Source organism: Sus scrofa, chromosome X (genome assembly GCF_000003025.6).
Source record: "Sus scrofa isolate TJ Tabasco breed Duroc chromosome X, Sscrofa11.1, whole genome shotgun sequence".
Taxonomy (NCBI): domain Eukaryota; kingdom Metazoa; phylum Chordata; class Mammalia; order Artiodactyla; family Suidae; genus Sus; species Sus scrofa.
This window is the reverse complement of record NC_010461.5, coordinates 34758562-34775523: the sequence shown is the minus strand read 5'-3', so window position 1 is coordinate 34775523 and position 16962 is coordinate 34758562. Positions and strand designations below refer to the sequence as shown.

General features: G+C 45.5%; 1 protein-coding gene and 2 long non-coding RNA genes across 4 annotated transcripts in view; 2 read left to right on the top strand and 1 right to left on the bottom strand.

The window, feature by feature from the left end:
* The window catches only part of LOC106506941, a 58368-nt gene extending 48469 nt beyond the window's left edge, over positions 1 to 9899 (top strand). The window contains exon 3 of the long non-coding RNA XR_002340636.1: positions 7419 to 9899. This is a non-coding gene — a long non-coding RNA (uncharacterized LOC106506941). The remainder of the gene's footprint in view (positions 1 to 7418) is intronic.
* Positions 9364 to 12164, bottom strand: MID1IP1 (MID1 interacting protein 1). 2 transcript variants are annotated; one of them, XM_005673558.3, is made up of 2 exons: positions 11508 to 12164; positions 9364 to 11250 (listed from the first exon to the last, which is right to left on the bottom strand). In XM_005673558.3, the coding sequence occupies exon 2, from the start codon at positions 10975 to 10977 to the stop codon at positions 10429 to 10431; it is 549 nt and encodes a 182-aa protein (XP_005673615.1). In that variant the 5' UTR covers positions 10978 to 11250; positions 11508 to 12164; the 3' UTR covers positions 9364 to 10428. The 2 variants fall into 2 exon arrangements, with proteins under 2 accessions (XP_005673615.1, NP_001243294.1); NM_001256365.1 differs by lacking the exon at positions 11508 to 12164 and having other exon boundaries at positions 10429 to 10977.
* The window catches only part of LOC106506942, a 51519-nt gene continuing 48837 nt past the window's right edge, over positions 14281 to 16962 (top strand). Inside the window, exon 1 of the long non-coding RNA XR_001302600.2 lies at positions 14281 to 14518. This is a non-coding gene — a long non-coding RNA (uncharacterized LOC106506942). The remainder of the gene's footprint in view (positions 14519 to 16962) is intronic.

Below are 16962 nucleotides of genomic sequence, written 5' to 3'. Positions count from 1 at the left end.
GTATATTACTGGCGCGAGGGTAAATGGTATAACCATTGTGGAAGACACTTTGGCAGTTTCTCATAAAGTTAAATATATACCTATCTTATGAGCTAGCAATTCCACGCCTATGTATTTATCAAAAAAAGGGCAGGGGGGAGTTCCTGCTGTGGCACAGAATCCGACTGCAGCAGCTCCAATCGCTGCAGCAGCACAGGTTTGATCCCCAGCCTGGCACAGTGGGTTAAAGGATCAGACATTGCCGCAGCTGTGGCGTAGATCTCAGCCGCAGCCCGGATTTGATTGCTGTTCCAGGACTTCCGTATGCTGTGGGAGGGTCCATTAAAAAAAAAATAGAGGAGTTCCCGTCATGGCTCAGTGGTTAATGAATCCGACTAGGCCACAATGAGGTTGCACGTTCGATCCCTGGCCTCGCTCAGTAGGTTGAGGGTCCGGCGCTGCTGTGAGCTGTGGTATAGGTCGAAGACGTGGCTCGAATCTGGCGTTGCTGTGGCTGTGGTGCAGGCCAGTGGCTACAGCTCCGATTAGACCCCTAGCTTGGGAACCTCCATATGCCACAGGTGCGGCCCTAAAAAGACGAAAATAAATAAAAAATAAAGAATTGAACTAGAATGTTATTTATAGATTTATTCATATAAATTAAAAATAGAGACAACCTAAATGGCCATCGACAGAAAAATAAATTGTGAACAATTTATGAAATGGAATACTGCTCAGCAATAAAAAGGAATGAACTCCTGACTTATACAAGCGCAAGGATGAATCTCCGAAATATTATGTTGAGTGAAAAAAGCCAGACCCAAGAGTACATACTATATGTTTCAATTTATATGAAGTTCAATAACAGGCAAAACTAATATATGGGGATAGAAATCAGAATGGCGGTTGCCTGGGGAGGTGGGGGGAGGGGGATGAGAAACGTGAGGAAACTTCTTAGGGCGACGAGAATGCTCTGGACCTTTATAGAGGTGTCAGTTACGTGGGTATATGCATTTGTCAAAACTTAAACTATACACTTAAGAGCTGTACATTTTATTGCATGTAATTATATGTCAATAAGAAAGAAAATAATGAGATGAGGGCTGCAGAAATAGATGCTACACATAAAGATCAAAAAATATCTTTAGAAGGGAGAGAAGTGAGAAATTTTTTTTTTGTCTTTTTTCTTTTGTCCTTTTTTAGGGCCACACCCTCGGCACATGGAGGTTCCCAGGCTAGGGATATAATCAGAGCTGTAGCCGCCAGCCTATGCCACAGCAACACAGGATCCTTAACCCACTGAGCGAGGCAAGGGGTCGAACCCGCATCCTCATGGTTCCTAGTCCGATTCGTTTCCGCTGAGCCACGCACGACGGGAACTCCCCTGAGAGAAGTGAGAATTAAAAAAAAAAAAAAATAGACTGGGTCTAAGATCTGTGTGTGTGTGTGTGCTTTTTAGGGCTGCACCTGCGGCACATGCAGGTTCCCAGGCTGGGAGCTGAATCGGAGCTACAGCTGCCTGGCTACGGCCAGAGCCACAGCAACGTGGGATCTGAGCCATGTCTGCGAACCACACCACAGCTCACAGCAACGCCGGATCCTTAACCCCACTGAGCAAGGCCAGGGATCAAACCCGAAACCTCATGGTTCCTAGTCGGATTTGTTTCCACTGCGCCGCAATGGGAACTCCCGGGTCTAAGATCTTTACCACAAAATATATAATAAAAAGTGCCGCTATATTTGAAGCATTCCCTTTCAGTAATGGCAGCCCCACAAGTAGTGTCTGTTTATGCAAGGCTCCTGTAACCAAGATTAGAGCTTAAAAGAAAAAGTCTCTTTCACAAAAGAAGACTAAAAGTACCTTTCAGTCCTGTTTTCAACAAGTTACTGTGTTTGAAATTCTATATTTTAGCCAGCCCAAAAGCAGTGAATGGATTAAGTGCCAAGAGTATATAACCTTTCATTTTCTGGCCACAGGCTAGAGGCCCAATGTTTTAGTATCCTGTTGATTCTGTAGCAAATTCCCACAAACTCAGTGACTTAATGCAGAATTAAAGTCTCACAGTTCTGGAAGTCACATGCCTAAGATGGGTCTCACTAGGCTAAAATCAAGGTGTTGGCAGGGCTGTGTTCATTCTGGAGGCACTAGGGAAAATGTTCCCTTGCCTTTTCCAGCTTCTAGAGTTTGCCTACATTTTTTGGCTCGTGGCCCCTTTCTCTATCTTGAAAGCCAGCGAGGGCAAATCGAGTCTTTACGCTGTGTCACTCTGACTCTGGCTTTTTTGCCTTCTACTTCCATTCTGAAAGACTTTTGTGATGACACTGGGCCCATCCAGGTAATCCAGGATAATATCTCCATCTGAAGGTCAGGTGACTAGCAACCTTAATTCCCTCTGCAACCAGCCTTAATCAGTCCTTGCCAGGTATTTATTGGCAGGTACCTGATATATTCACAGGTTCCAAGGATTAGGATACAGACATTTTTGGGGATCATTATTCTGCCTACCATGCCAAAATTTAACAGAACCGTAAACTGTTCTTTACAGCATCTCTCTCATCATCCATCTCTTCTAATCCCTCTCTACATCAGCCATCAGACGAATGTCTCCAAAGGTTCCAGGTTTATTATAACTTGTTACTCAGGTAAATGTGACAAAATAGACCCTTTTCAAAAATTACATTCTACTGCTGATTGTTTTCGCTTAGTTCTACAGGCTTCTGAAATTTGAGGGGAAAGTCTCTGGTCCAATTATCTTACTGCTGTGTAACAAACCACTTAGTGACTTAAAAGAATGAAAATATTTTGCACACAAGTCTAAAATTTGGGCAGTGCTTGATGAGGACAGCTTGTCTCTGCTCCACTTGGCATCAGCTAGAGTAGCTTCAAGGCTAGGGGCTAGAATCAGTTGAAGGCTTGCTCACGTGTTTGGCAGTTTGATGCTGGCTGTTGGCTGGAACACCTACATGCCACCTCTCCACATGGCCTGGGCTTTCCCACAGTATGGCAGCTGGGTTCCAGGGACGAGTATCCCAAGAGACAGTCATGTATCTCATCCAAGAGGAAGATGTATCACCCCTGATGGTCTGGCCTTGGAAGTGATGTCCATGTTGATTTTGTCAAGACAGCCACAAAGCCCCACCTAAACTTAAGGAATATAAGCTCTTGATGGAAGGTGGTGACATTGAAGAAGAACACTTGGGGCCAGAAATAGCTTTGTGATCTTTTTTAGAAAATATAATTTGCCACAACTTCTCTGCCGCTTTCCCATTTCTTCTCTTCATTTTAATCTCCTCTATCTTCCATTCTATTTGTCCCCCTTACATAATTGCCCGTCTTGGTCCTTTTTTTGGTAAGGACCCTCTATCTCCAAATCAGGTCAACTCTGAGTTGGTAAACAATAGTTTCATAAGGCGATGTAAAAAGACTGTAGCACGTTCCCAGAGGGAAATCTCATTGCTGGAATCAGAGGTTATTCAACTATTTTGAACCAACAAAAGCGGCAATGTCATATGCTTCAGCCTAACCATCTGCTGCCTTTCTAGTCAGAGGAAAGGGTGCCACAAGCTACTACCAGACGAGAATGCTTACCTCTCTACTCCTCCGGTTTCCAGTGGGTGGGAAGGTCCCCAAACACACCTTGCCTTTCCCCATCACTCCCATTATCACACTGACCCAGGAACAGTGGGATGACATCTGGTAAATCTGGAAAGATGAAATTAGGCAGGCTTGTCTTGGTGCCTCCCCCCTCCGACTTGGGGCCAAACTGGCTGCAGGGATCAGACCTTTTCTTCTGCTCCCCAACCCACTAAAGGGAAAGGGCTGCCGGTTCCTGAGATTCCTGAGTGGGCCCCAATAGCTGAGTTAGACATGGAAATTTCTGGCACTTTCCCCTTAAACATTTAAGCTATGAAAGCACTGTCTGGGCTGTGGGATGGAAATCCTGTGAAATCAGATTGTTATGATCATTATACAACTACAGATGTGATAAATTCATTTGAGTAATAAAAATTTTAAAAAAAGAAAAAAAAAAGAAAGCACTGTCACAAGTATTTACCACAACAGAAACTAAATTATACCCCCAAAGCATCCATGAGTTGCAAGCCACAACGTCAATTAGATGCCACAAAATACTACACCTTGTTTTGAATGAGCAATGTACACGAACTACACTCCTTGCATTCTACACATAGTTTGGCTTCTAGGGAACATATCCGTGTTCTTGCACAATGGATATGCTTCATTAAAAAAAAAAAAAAAAAGCAGGGCTTCAAATTAACATCACATTGTGAACAACAAGAAAAATTTAAATACCTTGGTCAGAACTAACAATGTGGTACTTTCATTTTCGTCTTTCCTTGACTACCAAACAGGAAATCTCAATTAGATGTCTGCTAAGTAGAAAAAAAAAAAAATGCCATTATCCAAGGACACAGCAAGTCCCATCAGGTATTTCAACATGGTGGAAGAGTAGTCAGGTTTTAATTGGCCCTATTGAGCTCACCCACAAGCTACAACATTCTTTACCTCAACAGTGTGGTATTCAAAAGGAAAAAAAACTACAAAGTTAGTTTCTACCTTTGAAAACATCAAATGAATCTTGTTCAGTTTCATCTGAACGTTATTGATAAAAGTGAACACTCATTGCTAAAAGTACACATATCAACACTAGTAAGATTGGTATTGAAAAGTAAAATAGATCAGAGGAAATGCCCCACCCCCAACATTGTTTATTTCTTCCAGAACCAGGCTCTGTGCTTTGCTACTATTTTCTCCATCTTCTTATCGCCTGGGTTTGAAAGCACTTTCTCTTAACAGTTCAAGGTCAGAAAGTTTCCTTCTATAACCCTGTTCTTCACTAAATGGAAAGGACTTTCTCCAGTCAAAATTCTTACCAGTTTGAGGAGTTCCTCTGTGACTCAGCAGGTTAAAGGATCCAGCATTCTTTTTTTTGTTTGTTTGTCTTTTTGCTTTTTCTTGGGCTGCTCCCGCAGCATATGGAGGTTCCCAGACTAGGGGTTGAATCACAGCTGTAGCCACCGGCCTATGCCACAGCTACACCAATGCCAGATCCGAGCCACGTCTGCAATCTACACCACAGCTCACGGCAACGCCGGATCCTTAACCCATTGAGCAAGGCCAGGGATCGAACCTGCAACCTCATCGTTCCTAGTTGGATTCATTAACCACTGAGCCACGACGGGAACTCCAAGGAGCCAGCATTCTTGAATAAAAATTTAAAAATCCGTACATTGTAAATCATCTATACTAGAACTTAAATTTTTTTTTTAATTTTTTAAAATTTTAAAAAGACTCTGGCATTGCCACAACTGCAGCACAGGTCTCAGCTGCGACTCCAGTTCAGTCCCTGGCCTGAGAACTTCCATATGCCTCAGGAGTAGCCATTAGGGAAAAAAAAATCCTTACCAACTGGGGATTATTGAAGTTGAGCACACCAGCAGATATAGTTTTAAAATTGCTTGGCAAAGCATTCTGAAACAATAGACAACGAAGTAATAAAATATAAGGAAAAGAATGGGAAGATACAAAAAACTGTTCCTCTTAAAAACAGCGAATGTCAAAACAGGAAGGTCTGATGAGATAGTTGTGGTTTTAGCAGGCTTTGTTTAGACAGTTGCACAGCTATTAGTTTTCTGCTTTAACTTGACCAAGATTTTTGACATCAAAGAGAAAACAGCTAATTCAATAATAACAAAAAACAAGATGAGAGAACATTTGAGGTGAAATCTTCAGGGATTCATGGAAGATGTATCCATTTGGGTCTTTACCATAATCACCACCGTTTAAGCACCGAATGGCAAGCAGCAGGAAGAGGTCTGTATACGGATGTGGTTTTCCTTTTCCTTAACCAACACTTTATTAATTAAATAACATTCTTTCAGGGGAGCAAGGAGGCTCCTGAGGGATGTGGGAAATAAAAAACCATGGAACCCTTGCTTGTCAATACTGGAGGAGGCCTGAAAGCTTGAGCTGCTTTCACGCCTTACTTCCTTTCTGCAGGATTTCAAAACATGTGTTCACTCTGAAACCCAGGGAGGCCAAGACAAGAGAACAAATGGGAACCTCCAGCCTGCACTCCACCCCCGTGTCTTCCCACCCAAACTCCATCCTCAGACAGTGCAGTTTGCAAGGCCAGGCCCTGTCCACCAATTAAGCATGCCCACCATCAGGAGAATACACTCCGGGCAAATGCCTCTGAAGTCTCTGGAATGAGCTCACAGCCATCCAGCCAGGGAGCCTGAAGTCTCTGGAATGAGCTCACAGCCATCCAGCCAGGGAGCCAGGAACCCAAGTGTGGTCTAGAAGTAAGAGCACAGCTTGTGGGCATTCCCTTGTCTCTAAAGATTCCTTGCCTGTGGGGAGTCTTAAGGCCTTAACAAAGAGTCAGCATGGGGGCCTTTTCAAGTGGGGGTCCCAGGGAAGGAGCCCTGATTACATGAGGCAAAGGACAGTACTGGCTTGATCTTTATCACCACCACTTAGCAAGTTCTACATAGTTTCACATGTACTAAACAGAGGCCTGATATTTGGAGTTAAGAACAGCCTTTAAATTTCCTTGAGTTCTTAAAAAAAAAAAATGGACATGGCCTTGAAAAAATAAGTTTCAAAAAGAAGTAATTTTAAGTTTAAATTATCTTGCTAATTAAAGCAACATAGCCTTGATCAGAAATGACATAAAGTTTGAAATGTTCAGAAGATCAATAATACTAAGAGACCAATCCAATAGTCCTTAATGTTTAAATTTTTCATAAGCTTCTGATCTAGAATTTTTTATTTGCCTCTAGAATTTTAGAGAAAACATTCTGTCACTATTTTGTTCAAGACTCTTCTAATAACAGGGATATAATGAGTGGTATAAATGTACTAGATGTCCCATTAAAAGACAATTACCTTTTTAAAAAAAAAAAAGTACATAAGATTTGAGCCCTTAATCCACCAGAGCTGTATCCAATTTGCAAATATCTGAGAACCACAGACTATGGAGTGAAGGGGGTTGGGGGAGAAGAAGAGGAGTCACCATCTCCAAAATGATTTTTGTTCTCCAACTAAAAATGAGGCCTATGCAAATGACAATAACTTTCATTTTTTTTAAAAAATTGTCAACAGTAGACTAGTTTTCCAGTCGGTCCAAAGAATGATAATCCCAGCAGCCGTGACATGCTAACAATGGGTTCGGGTTCAGAGAGAGAGTAAATTAGGCCAGACCACTAACGAACACTGTGGAAACATAAAACACGAAAAGCCCCATGTGAGCAAAGCAGAAAGCTGTTTTTAGAGGCAAAAGCAGGCCTTCTCAAAGGCTTTCGTGTGAGGTTTTGATGTAGAAAATTCTTATCAAATGTCAATTTCTAGAGGGTAATCAATTCCAATCTAAGCTGTTTCCTTTTGCCCAATTCATCTACCCATGCCTTCCTCTTAGTCCCAGGTCACCACGGAGACGGCACCCACTGGCAGACAACCATGATCCCCGAGAGCTCTCTGAGGCGGGCGCCACGCCATGTTTGCAACTTTTAAAATCTATAAAGTACTTTGCACTTCCTCGGGAAAGACCTAAAAATATGAAGTCACTTATCACTTCACCTCAGAAGTTAAGCAAAATTTTCACTAGCTTGAGAAGTCTTCCAAGGTGAATCGGGTTGGGGATCTGACCTTGTTTTGGTGCATAAACTGAACTTGAATAAAACAGTAGTTCTGTCAGTGGACTAGCACTTACTGAGCCTGAGAAACCCTACTGGCTCATTAAAAAAAAATCCAGTCCTCTTTGAACAGTGATCATCACTACTCCTGGGTCAGAATCACTGTTTATATATAAAAATACTCTCGCATGAATATTTTATGATTTACGGTTTAGTTTTGCTGTCAACATCTACCTTTCTGTATTCTTTAAACAAGAATGTTCTGAAAACAACTTGCAGTTAACATGTCATGGAATTCTTGCTATCGACTGCCCACACTGTGACTATTTGATTTCAATTCAGGTTTTGCGAAAGGAAATAGTTTACCTGTGGTTTCATGTATGTGATTGAAATCATACTTGTCCTTATATGAACTTGTCCTAAGCTTCATACATTCCTGGAGAAAGGCAAGGAGGGAGATAAAGATATGAAGCAGCATTTAGAGAGCAGGAGAACCTATAATGCCCTTCAGTGGTGGCTACAGAACTGTCTAAGCCACAGACATTCTACATCCCATCTCTCATGCTTGCTGCAGCTCCGTGAAGTAAGCCTCATGGTTATTATTAGGCCTAATTTCAAATGTGGAAACAAGCTTGGAGAGTTAAATACTCACAATAAGTAATAACAAAGACTTGAACACCCAACTTTCTGGCTCGAAGTCGTGGTGCTTCTTCCTATCGTGTGGCTTCTGTAGTTTCCTCTCTTTGTGTTTTTTGCTTGCACTTTGATATTTTCAAGGGGATATAAAGCAAGAGGCTGTATACCTTTCTTCTGCTGCTGCCTACCTTATCTTCGCACATTAACTATTAACTTTCTCTGGCAACGCAGGCACTAGCCTGGACACTTCCCCATTTTTTCACTGCTGCTAAACGCTGATAACGGAGTTGAGGTGCCCACAGTACAAAAACTTTCTGCTTTTTTTTAAACTGCAAAGTTGTATGTATTTTAAATTCAGGCTCTATGAGCATAGAGAATTTCTCATGATTTCAGGAAACGTTAAGTCGATCTGAAGCTTATTCCTCCCCTCCCCCAACAAATCATTAAATAAAGTACAGAGCACTGTGTTTCGCCTGTGGCACCATCCCAGGAAAGCATGGTAATAGCATCTAAGGAAGTGTTCCAAAGGGCCCTACTGCAGTCTTCCTGTGGATCTGTTGTCCACAGCTGCAGACTGGCTCCCTGGAAAACTGGAAGCATTGCTGGACACACCTTAGCAGAGTTTAGCACTCACTGGGAGCCAGTCAAATAGCCACAGCACATGTTATAACACTATAACATTTAAGTATCTCCTAAGACCAACTCCAAAGACTTGTAAATAAAGATCTGGAAGGTGTGGGCACTAGTATTACTGGTGTTTCTCTTCTTGTTCTTCTCGGAGCCAAGTAAAATGTCTGCCTTTAAGTTTTTAGGCCTCAAAACTCATTTTTGCTTGAACCTCTTAAAAAATTCAAAAAGTCAATTAGGCACTAATAAGCTGGTCAAGTTGGTTGGAAGCTGTAATATATGTACCTTCCTAAATACTTCTGAATATTTACGAGCTTTTTCGTGGGGTGTACAGGGTTACTTGGAAATATTAGAAATAAAAACCTTGGAAGTAAATCTTGTTGGTAGCTTCTTCCCAAATAAAACTGAACACTTAACAGGGATGATTATCCACCACTTTGAAATACCAGAGAAAAAGACTTTTGCTTAAAAAAAAAATTATTTTTATTTAACTACTAAGCCATCCATCCACTGGCAGATGAGAAAGCAATAAACTTGTCGAGTTTCGTTAACACATTTGCTCTTTTTTTATTTTTTAGAATATAGTCTACATCTGGATTAAAAAAGTTTTAAATAAATTTAAGACATATAACAACTGGAACCCTTCATCATTCCATATACAACACGGATAGAATGTCAGCTGGTTCCATTTCTGATAAGTCCACTTTCTCATAATAATGTTATTATTTTCACTGGCTGGGTGGCAAGCTTCGTACAAGCTGGCCCAGGGCCAGCTTACACACACCGGGGTGGGGGTAGCGTGGAAGGGATGGAGTAGGGGTGCCACAGGACAACTATACAGTGTAACAGAAAATCATTAATAAAGTAGTACCGGTTACCGACAGACAGTGCTGTTTGTGCGCATATCACAATGGAATCGCCGAAGTTTCAGAGCAAGGAGGAGATTCGAAATACTTAAGACAGGGCCACTGTTACCAAAAAAAAAAAAAAAAAAAAAAAAGTGCAAACAGGAAAACTGATGCAATCCTAGCAACGCTGCGGCCTCCACCAGCCCAACGGCAGGGCGGCGGGAGGCTGCGCGCCCGCCCCGCCTTCCCCAGCGCCCAGCTCCGGGCGGCGCTCCCAAGTGTAGCAACCCAGCGCCGCGCCCTGGAATGGCCCTTTTCTCGGCCCTTCTCCTCCGGAAAGAACAGAATAGAAACTCCAGGAAAGGCACAGACTGAAGGCAGGGCGTCAACTCAGTCCCATTCCCAACAGAGTAGAACACAGCCCCCTCACCACCACCTCTCTGCGGGAGAAGGAAGTCATTGGGCACACCCGCCCCCCGCCACGTTTTGCCATCACTTTCCTCTCCCAAAAGAAGCCCCTTCCTCCCTCTAGCTCCGCCGCGTCCTCTGCACGTACGCAGCCCCCCAACTTTGCAGTCCGCCCAGCGCGCCCTACAGCCAGAAAGAAAATAGACTTGAAAGGGAGAGGGTGAGAAATGGGGGGGCGGGGGGAAGGGTGCTGGGCAGCCGCGGGCGACCCGCCTCAGTGCCCCCAATTGCTGAAGCCGATTTCCTGCTTGTATCTGTTGGTGAGGATGTTGGCCTTGCGCGTGAGTTTGGAGAGCACGGTGTGCAGCCCGCGCAGGTGGTAGTGGAACTGCTGTTCTAGGTCCTCCTCGCCGGCGTCCGCGCCCTCCAGGTGGCTCAGATCCACCAGGATGTCCTTGGACTTCCAGGCGCTCCCCTCCTCGCTCCCCGTTGGCTGCGGCTGGTGCAGGACTCCCCACTCGATGTCGTGGCGGATGGACTTGAGCAGCACGTAGTGGCTATACATGTCCCGGGAGGGCGCGAAAAAGCTGCCGTTGGCGCTGCCCGGGCCGGGGGCCGGGGGCGTGCGCTCCTCCAGGCAGCCGCCACTGCCGCCTACCTCCACGCCGACGTCGTTGTCCAGCCCGGGCTCGGCCAGGGGCACGTCGCGCAGCAGGCTGGGCACCATCACCGTCTGGTCCATGTTGTTCACGGCGCCGATGAAGCGATTCATGGCGTTAAAGAGAGAGTGCTTCTGGTTGTAGGTGTCGCAAATTTGCATCATGGTGGCCGGGCGGGCGCCGAAGCACTGGGACGTATGGGCACCGGATGGCCGGCCGGGGCGAGGGGCTGCCCGCCTTCACGCGCTCTGAGGCCCGCGCCGGGAGGCCTGACTATGGCTACAGAGGGTGCGGCGGGATTCCGGGCTCCTCCTCCGCCCTCTCCAACTCTCGTCTCGCTCGCAGCCCGACCCTGCGGGATGCGCGACTTCTCCTGGCTTTGGCGTCCGGAAGCTCGCGATATCGGCGCGTGGTCCGTGGGTCGAGCCCTGGCCTGGCTGGGAGACCGAAACGGAAGAGACTATTATTCACTCGGCTAGTGTGCCCGGCGTCCCTGCCCGCGCGCACCTCCCTGCCCGGTTATTGCTCGACTGGGACGGCGCCCGGGTGGCTCCCCCCAGCAGGGCTGTCCCGCCTCCTAGCCCGCCCGGGGCCGCGAAAAGAAGGAAGGGGTGCTCCCCACTCCCATCTCCCTCCGAAAAGCCTGAGTCCAAGCGCCACGCTGACCGGACAGAGGTGGGGCGGGGGTACGCACCTCCTAGGGGTCCTCGAGCGCCTCTGCTGCTGGGTAGCTCAGTGTTCCCGCTTCTGGCGGCTGCTGCCTGCGGGTGCTGTTGCGGTCAGTGGCCGGACTGTGACTGCGGGCGGTGGTGGTGGCGTCGGCCCCCTACCCATCCCAGGTGCTCAATTTATAGAGCCCCAGGAAAGGTGTCACCGGCGCTCAGGGCCACCCCCCGTGTCTCCTCCTCCCGCCTCCCCGGCTGCGTCGAGATAAAAGGCCCGAGCTGGGGATGACCGCGAGTAACACTCTCCGGGCCCTTTCTACAGCGGGGGCGGGGCGCGCCGGGCCAGCTCCGCCTCTCGCCTGATACCCGGGTGGAGGGAGGGCGCTGAGGCAGGGCAGGGCAGGGCAGAGCAGGGCAGAGCGGAGGAGGGATGGAGCTGCCGCACCCAGCCAGCGCCGAGCGCAGAGCCGGCCAGCTTGGGGCGGAGGTGGGGGGGGAGGCACTGCGAGGTTAAAGACGGCGCCGCTGGAGTGCGGGGGGTCGGATGGGCCTTCTTCACGCTCCCCGGGTGGGATTAACAAATTTCAGGAGCCTAAATGAGGCCCCCAACCCTGCATCTATACTGGCGGTGGCCCGGAAACTACGGATCCGGTTTATTAATAGCCGTCGGGGAAGAGGGACCCACAGCAGCAGCAACTCCATCCTGAGACTCTTACGTAAGAAGGATGGCTGGGCATGCCGGATGCACGTGGACGCGTGGTGCTCCCGCGGTGGCCCTGGCCTTGGCCAGCTGCTGGGGGAGGGGAGCCTCGGAGGCTTTTGCCTCCCTCCTGGCGAGGTCTTTCTCAATCTTTCCTGTAACAACCTTTGCCAGGGATGAAGAGTGACCCACCATCGGAGCTGCACATTTTCCCAAGAGATCAGATGTGGCCATGGGGAGAAGTAGCCAAATTCCTGACTTTTGTCCAAGTCCCGGTACCCAGATCTCAGGCCCTGTGGCCTTTTAGCTGCCAAAGGGCCAGGAAAGAGTGACAGTATGTAGGCCCGGTGTTGGGTGTCTGTAGTCATTTAACAGAAAAGCGGGGAGGTATCCAATATTTTTTCTGGGGTGGGGGGGGACGGAGTTTTGAAACATTCCTTTCCAAAAATAGTTCTTAAAACGCAAGGTCATATAATGGGGCCTAAACTATTTACCATACCGCTGGATTTAACTTTTAGGAGTCTTTAAATTTCACTTTGAGATTTCAAACCACAGTCTGTTTTCATTTTTACTTTACCATCTCACTTCCCATGCTATGTCCTTCATCTACCAGTCTTCTCCAGAAGTCCTACAGATAATTCAAGCTTCTAATTTTGAAACTCGTTTTTCTAAAATCTTTCAGGGGTGCTTTTATTGCACTGTTTTCTCACAGGACAGAAAGTGTCAAAAGGGAGAAGCACATAATGAGAGGTTTATTTTTTCCCTCTTTCTTTCACCTTAATGATCTCTATTTTTTCCCATGGCAAATCATCTTCCTAATTATCTTTTGAATGAAAATCTGACTTGGTGTTACAAGGGCTAGACAGGAGTCAGTGACTCCTGGAGGCAGAGACCAGCCTTGGAGAGCCCCTCCTCTCAGGATTTATTAGCTCTGCCAGATCATAGCCCTTGTTTTCGTATCTGTAAAACTGGAATAAAGTTATCTGCTCAAACTATCAGGGTCTTTGGGAGAATCAATGTGAAGAAAAAAGTAGAGCAAAAAAAAATTAAATAAATTTCAAAAGCATTAAAATAATCTCACTCCTCTCTTTACACACATGGTGATATAGAAACTCTCCCAGCACCAGTTTCCTTATCAACAAAATGGAGCTTCTCCCATGGCCTGTGCCAAATTTTGGTTAAGGGCGAATAATTATAATAGATGTAAATATTATGTTAATTGTAAAGTATTTTATAAACACGAATGGTACTTGGTGTAGGACCTCTTCGTAGTCTAAAAGGTGTTTATGTGATGATCCACGGAGCCTTCCCCCTAGTGATTAGGCAAACGGAGAGTACAAAGTTAAGTCCAGCTTGATTTTAAGCCCTTATGTGCACTGACATCCGAAAAGCACTGCAAGAGGTAATCTCAAAGAAAACACAATCCAGTTTCCCAAGAACTGATTCTCTGTAATTTAAAACACATTTTGTCCCCCATGACAAACTCTCCTGATAGTTTAAGAACATAGGCCTCTGGATGAAAACTTAGTATTCAGATTTGGATTACTAAATACGAGGATCCTGCCTCTTCCCAATTTCAGCAAAGTGTGATAATAACTTGCAGAAAGAAAACAGAAATTCAAGTGATCTAGCAAATGGATCCCAACAAAACTCGTTCAGCTTGGGAGAAAGCTCCCAATACCTTCTATTTGGCCTCCACTCCTGCCCTGATCTGTTTTCGTCCTTCCTCTGGTGCCTAGGTCACTCTCCATCCCCCAGTTTCTTGACTCCCATCTTTTCACATTTCTTGAACACTATAAGAGGAAGATGGCTCAAGCACCTGCCTGCAAAACTTCCCAAACCGGGCCCCCTAGGATCTCCCAGAGCCAGAACCACAACTCAGGCCCATCCGGGTAACTCCGGAGCGGAAAGGTCCTGCTCCGGAGCTCCAGGCCCTTGGAATCACCCCACCACCGCCCCTCCAACTTCAGCCAATCAGGTGCCTTCAGAGACTATTATGCAAATAAGCCCTCCTGCCCCAGCCAGTCAGGAGCCACGGCCCCCTCCCCCCCCCAGCGTCCTCTTTCACCCCTGCGGCGCTGAAGCGGCGGCCGGCGTCCCTGGCAACCGGCGCGCGGCCAATTTTCCCCTCCAAGGGCTGCTGAAAAAAAATTAAAATGGTCGAGGGCGGGGGAGGCGGCTCACTTGGGAGCATAGCAGGCGGGCCTGGCCCGGCCGGGAGACAAACAGTCTCTCCAGTTGCCCCAGGCATTTTCCCAATCGCTCTCTGGAACTGGCTGGAGATGCTGAGCAACCTACCCAGGCCTCAATTTGCCTCAGGAAAACATGAGAAGTAGATTGGTGAGCAAACAACTTTTGAGTACTTTTTTGTAGGCCAACCGGCTCAGGGTCTCTGGTCTTTTCTTCCTCCCCAGTGAGCTTTGGTCTCAGTAAAAAGCGCTGTTTGAGATCTGGTGCCCATCCCACTTCTTGGTACACAGCTCCAACTCCGGAGATCTTAAATTCAGATTTTTTTTTTCTTTCTTTTTTTTTTTTTTTTTTGGTCTTTTTAGGGCCGCACCCACAGCACATGGAGGTTCCCAGGCTAGGGGTTGAAGCGGAGCTAGCTGTACCTGCCCACCTAGCCATATCTGCGACCTACACCACAGCTCACGGGCAAAGCTGGATCCTTAATCCACTGAGCAAGGCCAGGGATCAAACCTTCATCCTCATGGATCCTAGTCGAGTTTGTTAACCGCTGAACCACGAAGGGAACTCCTTAAATTCAGATTCTTAATTCCCATGTTTACCTTCTTACTTCAGCAGCCAGAAAGTCATGTTTTGCTAGTCTGTCTCCCCATCTGTGTCCTTTGGATAGTTTGGGAAAAGATGGCATTTAAAATAACCAGAAAATCATAAACAAAATATAGAACAACAGTAAACTGGTCAAAGAAGGCAGATTGGAGAAATAAGAGGTTTGTCCTAGAGTTGGAAGGAAGGTGGTGTTATTGTAAAACTAGAAACCAGCCCAACTCAAGATAGTGGAGAATCTGGATTACTTTCAGGCAGAATTTAGAAGGAGCCACTGCAGGCAGTGTCCTAGAAATAGGACAATCATACTGTCTGGTTAAAGGCCATGTAGTCCAACCATCCGGTTGTGCTGAAATTGCTCACAACATCCCCACCAAGTGGTCACCCTGGCCCACGTTCTTGTAACTTCCATCTTCTAGATTAATTCTCCTGACTTGGCGCCCTCCAGGAGGCCAAGCAGCACACCACCAGATGCTTGAAGGTAGACAAGGTCTTCAAGCCCGCTATTCCAAGTCTATGCAGCAGTTCGCTGTGGTCTCTCTTGAGGTGTTCAGACATCCTGGTCACCGTCTTCGGAGGTAGCTCCACTCTGCTTGTAAGTGCGGTGCCTGGAATTCACTCCGGCACTGTCTTTTCTTGGACAAAATGGAGTGACACAGCCACCTGTTTTACTGTAAATGGTAACTTTTCTAGGTCATATTTCTTGCACACAAGTGCTTGGAACTTGGGCATGTTAACACATTTTAACTTCACAATAACCCTGAGAAGAAAGTAAGAATCACGGAGTTTAAGTCGCTAAAGGAGCGGAACTAGGACTTGACCTAGTTTGCTGGTACCAAAACCAATGTTCCTTCTACTATCCAACAAATAGCTATTTCTTAGAGTGCTGCCTACTATTTAAATGGACTTCTTTTAACAGCTCCATCCTGTTCTTTTTTTTTTTTTAATTTTTGAAGCATAGTTGATTTACAATGTTGTGTTAGTTTCAGGTGTACATCAAAGTAAGACGTATTTTTTTTCTTTTTCAGATTCTTTTCCCTTATAGGTTATTACAGAATATTGAGTATAGTTCCCTGTGCTATGCAGTAGGTCCTTGTTGGTTATCTGTTTTATATATAATAGTATGTATATGTTAATCCCCAAATCCTAATTTATCCTCCCTTCCCCTTTGGTGACCATAAATTTTGTTTCCTATATCTGTGAGTCTATTTCTGTTTTGTAAATCAGTTCCTTTGTAAAATTTTTTTAGATTCCACATAGAAGCGATCTCATGTGATATTTGTCTTTGTCTGACTTACTTCACTAAGTATGACCATCTCTAGGTCCATCCATGTTGCTGCAAATGGCATTATTTCATTAATTTTTGTGGCTGAGTAATATTCCATTGTATATACGTACCACATCTTCTTTATCCATTCATCTGTCGATGGACATTTAGGTTGCTGCCATATCTTGGCTATTGTGAATAGCGCTGCTTTGAACATTGGAATGTATGTATCTTTGCAAATTAGAGTTCTCTCCAGATATATGCCCAGGAATGGGATTGCAGGATCATATGGTAACTTTATTTTTACTTTTTTAAGGAACCCCCATACTGTTCTTCATAGTGACTGCATCAGTTAGGGGAGGTTCCCTTTTCTCCACACCCTCTCCAGCATTTATTCTTTGTACACTTTTTGATGATGGCTGTTCTGACCTGTGTGAGGTAATACCTCATTGTAGTTTTGATTTGCATTTCTCTAATAATTAGCGATGTTGAGCATTTTTTCGTGTGCCCGTTAGTATGTCTTCTTTGGAAAAATGTCTGCTTAGGTCTTTTCTGCCCATTTTTTTTTTTAAGGTAGCGTGGATTATAATCTATTACAAGCCTATTTAATAAAAATGTGCTAGGAATAATGATATTTGTTCTGCCCATTTTTTTGATTGGGTTGTTTTTTGATATTGAGTTGTATGAGCTATTTGTATATTTTGGAAATTAGTCCCTTGTCGGTTGC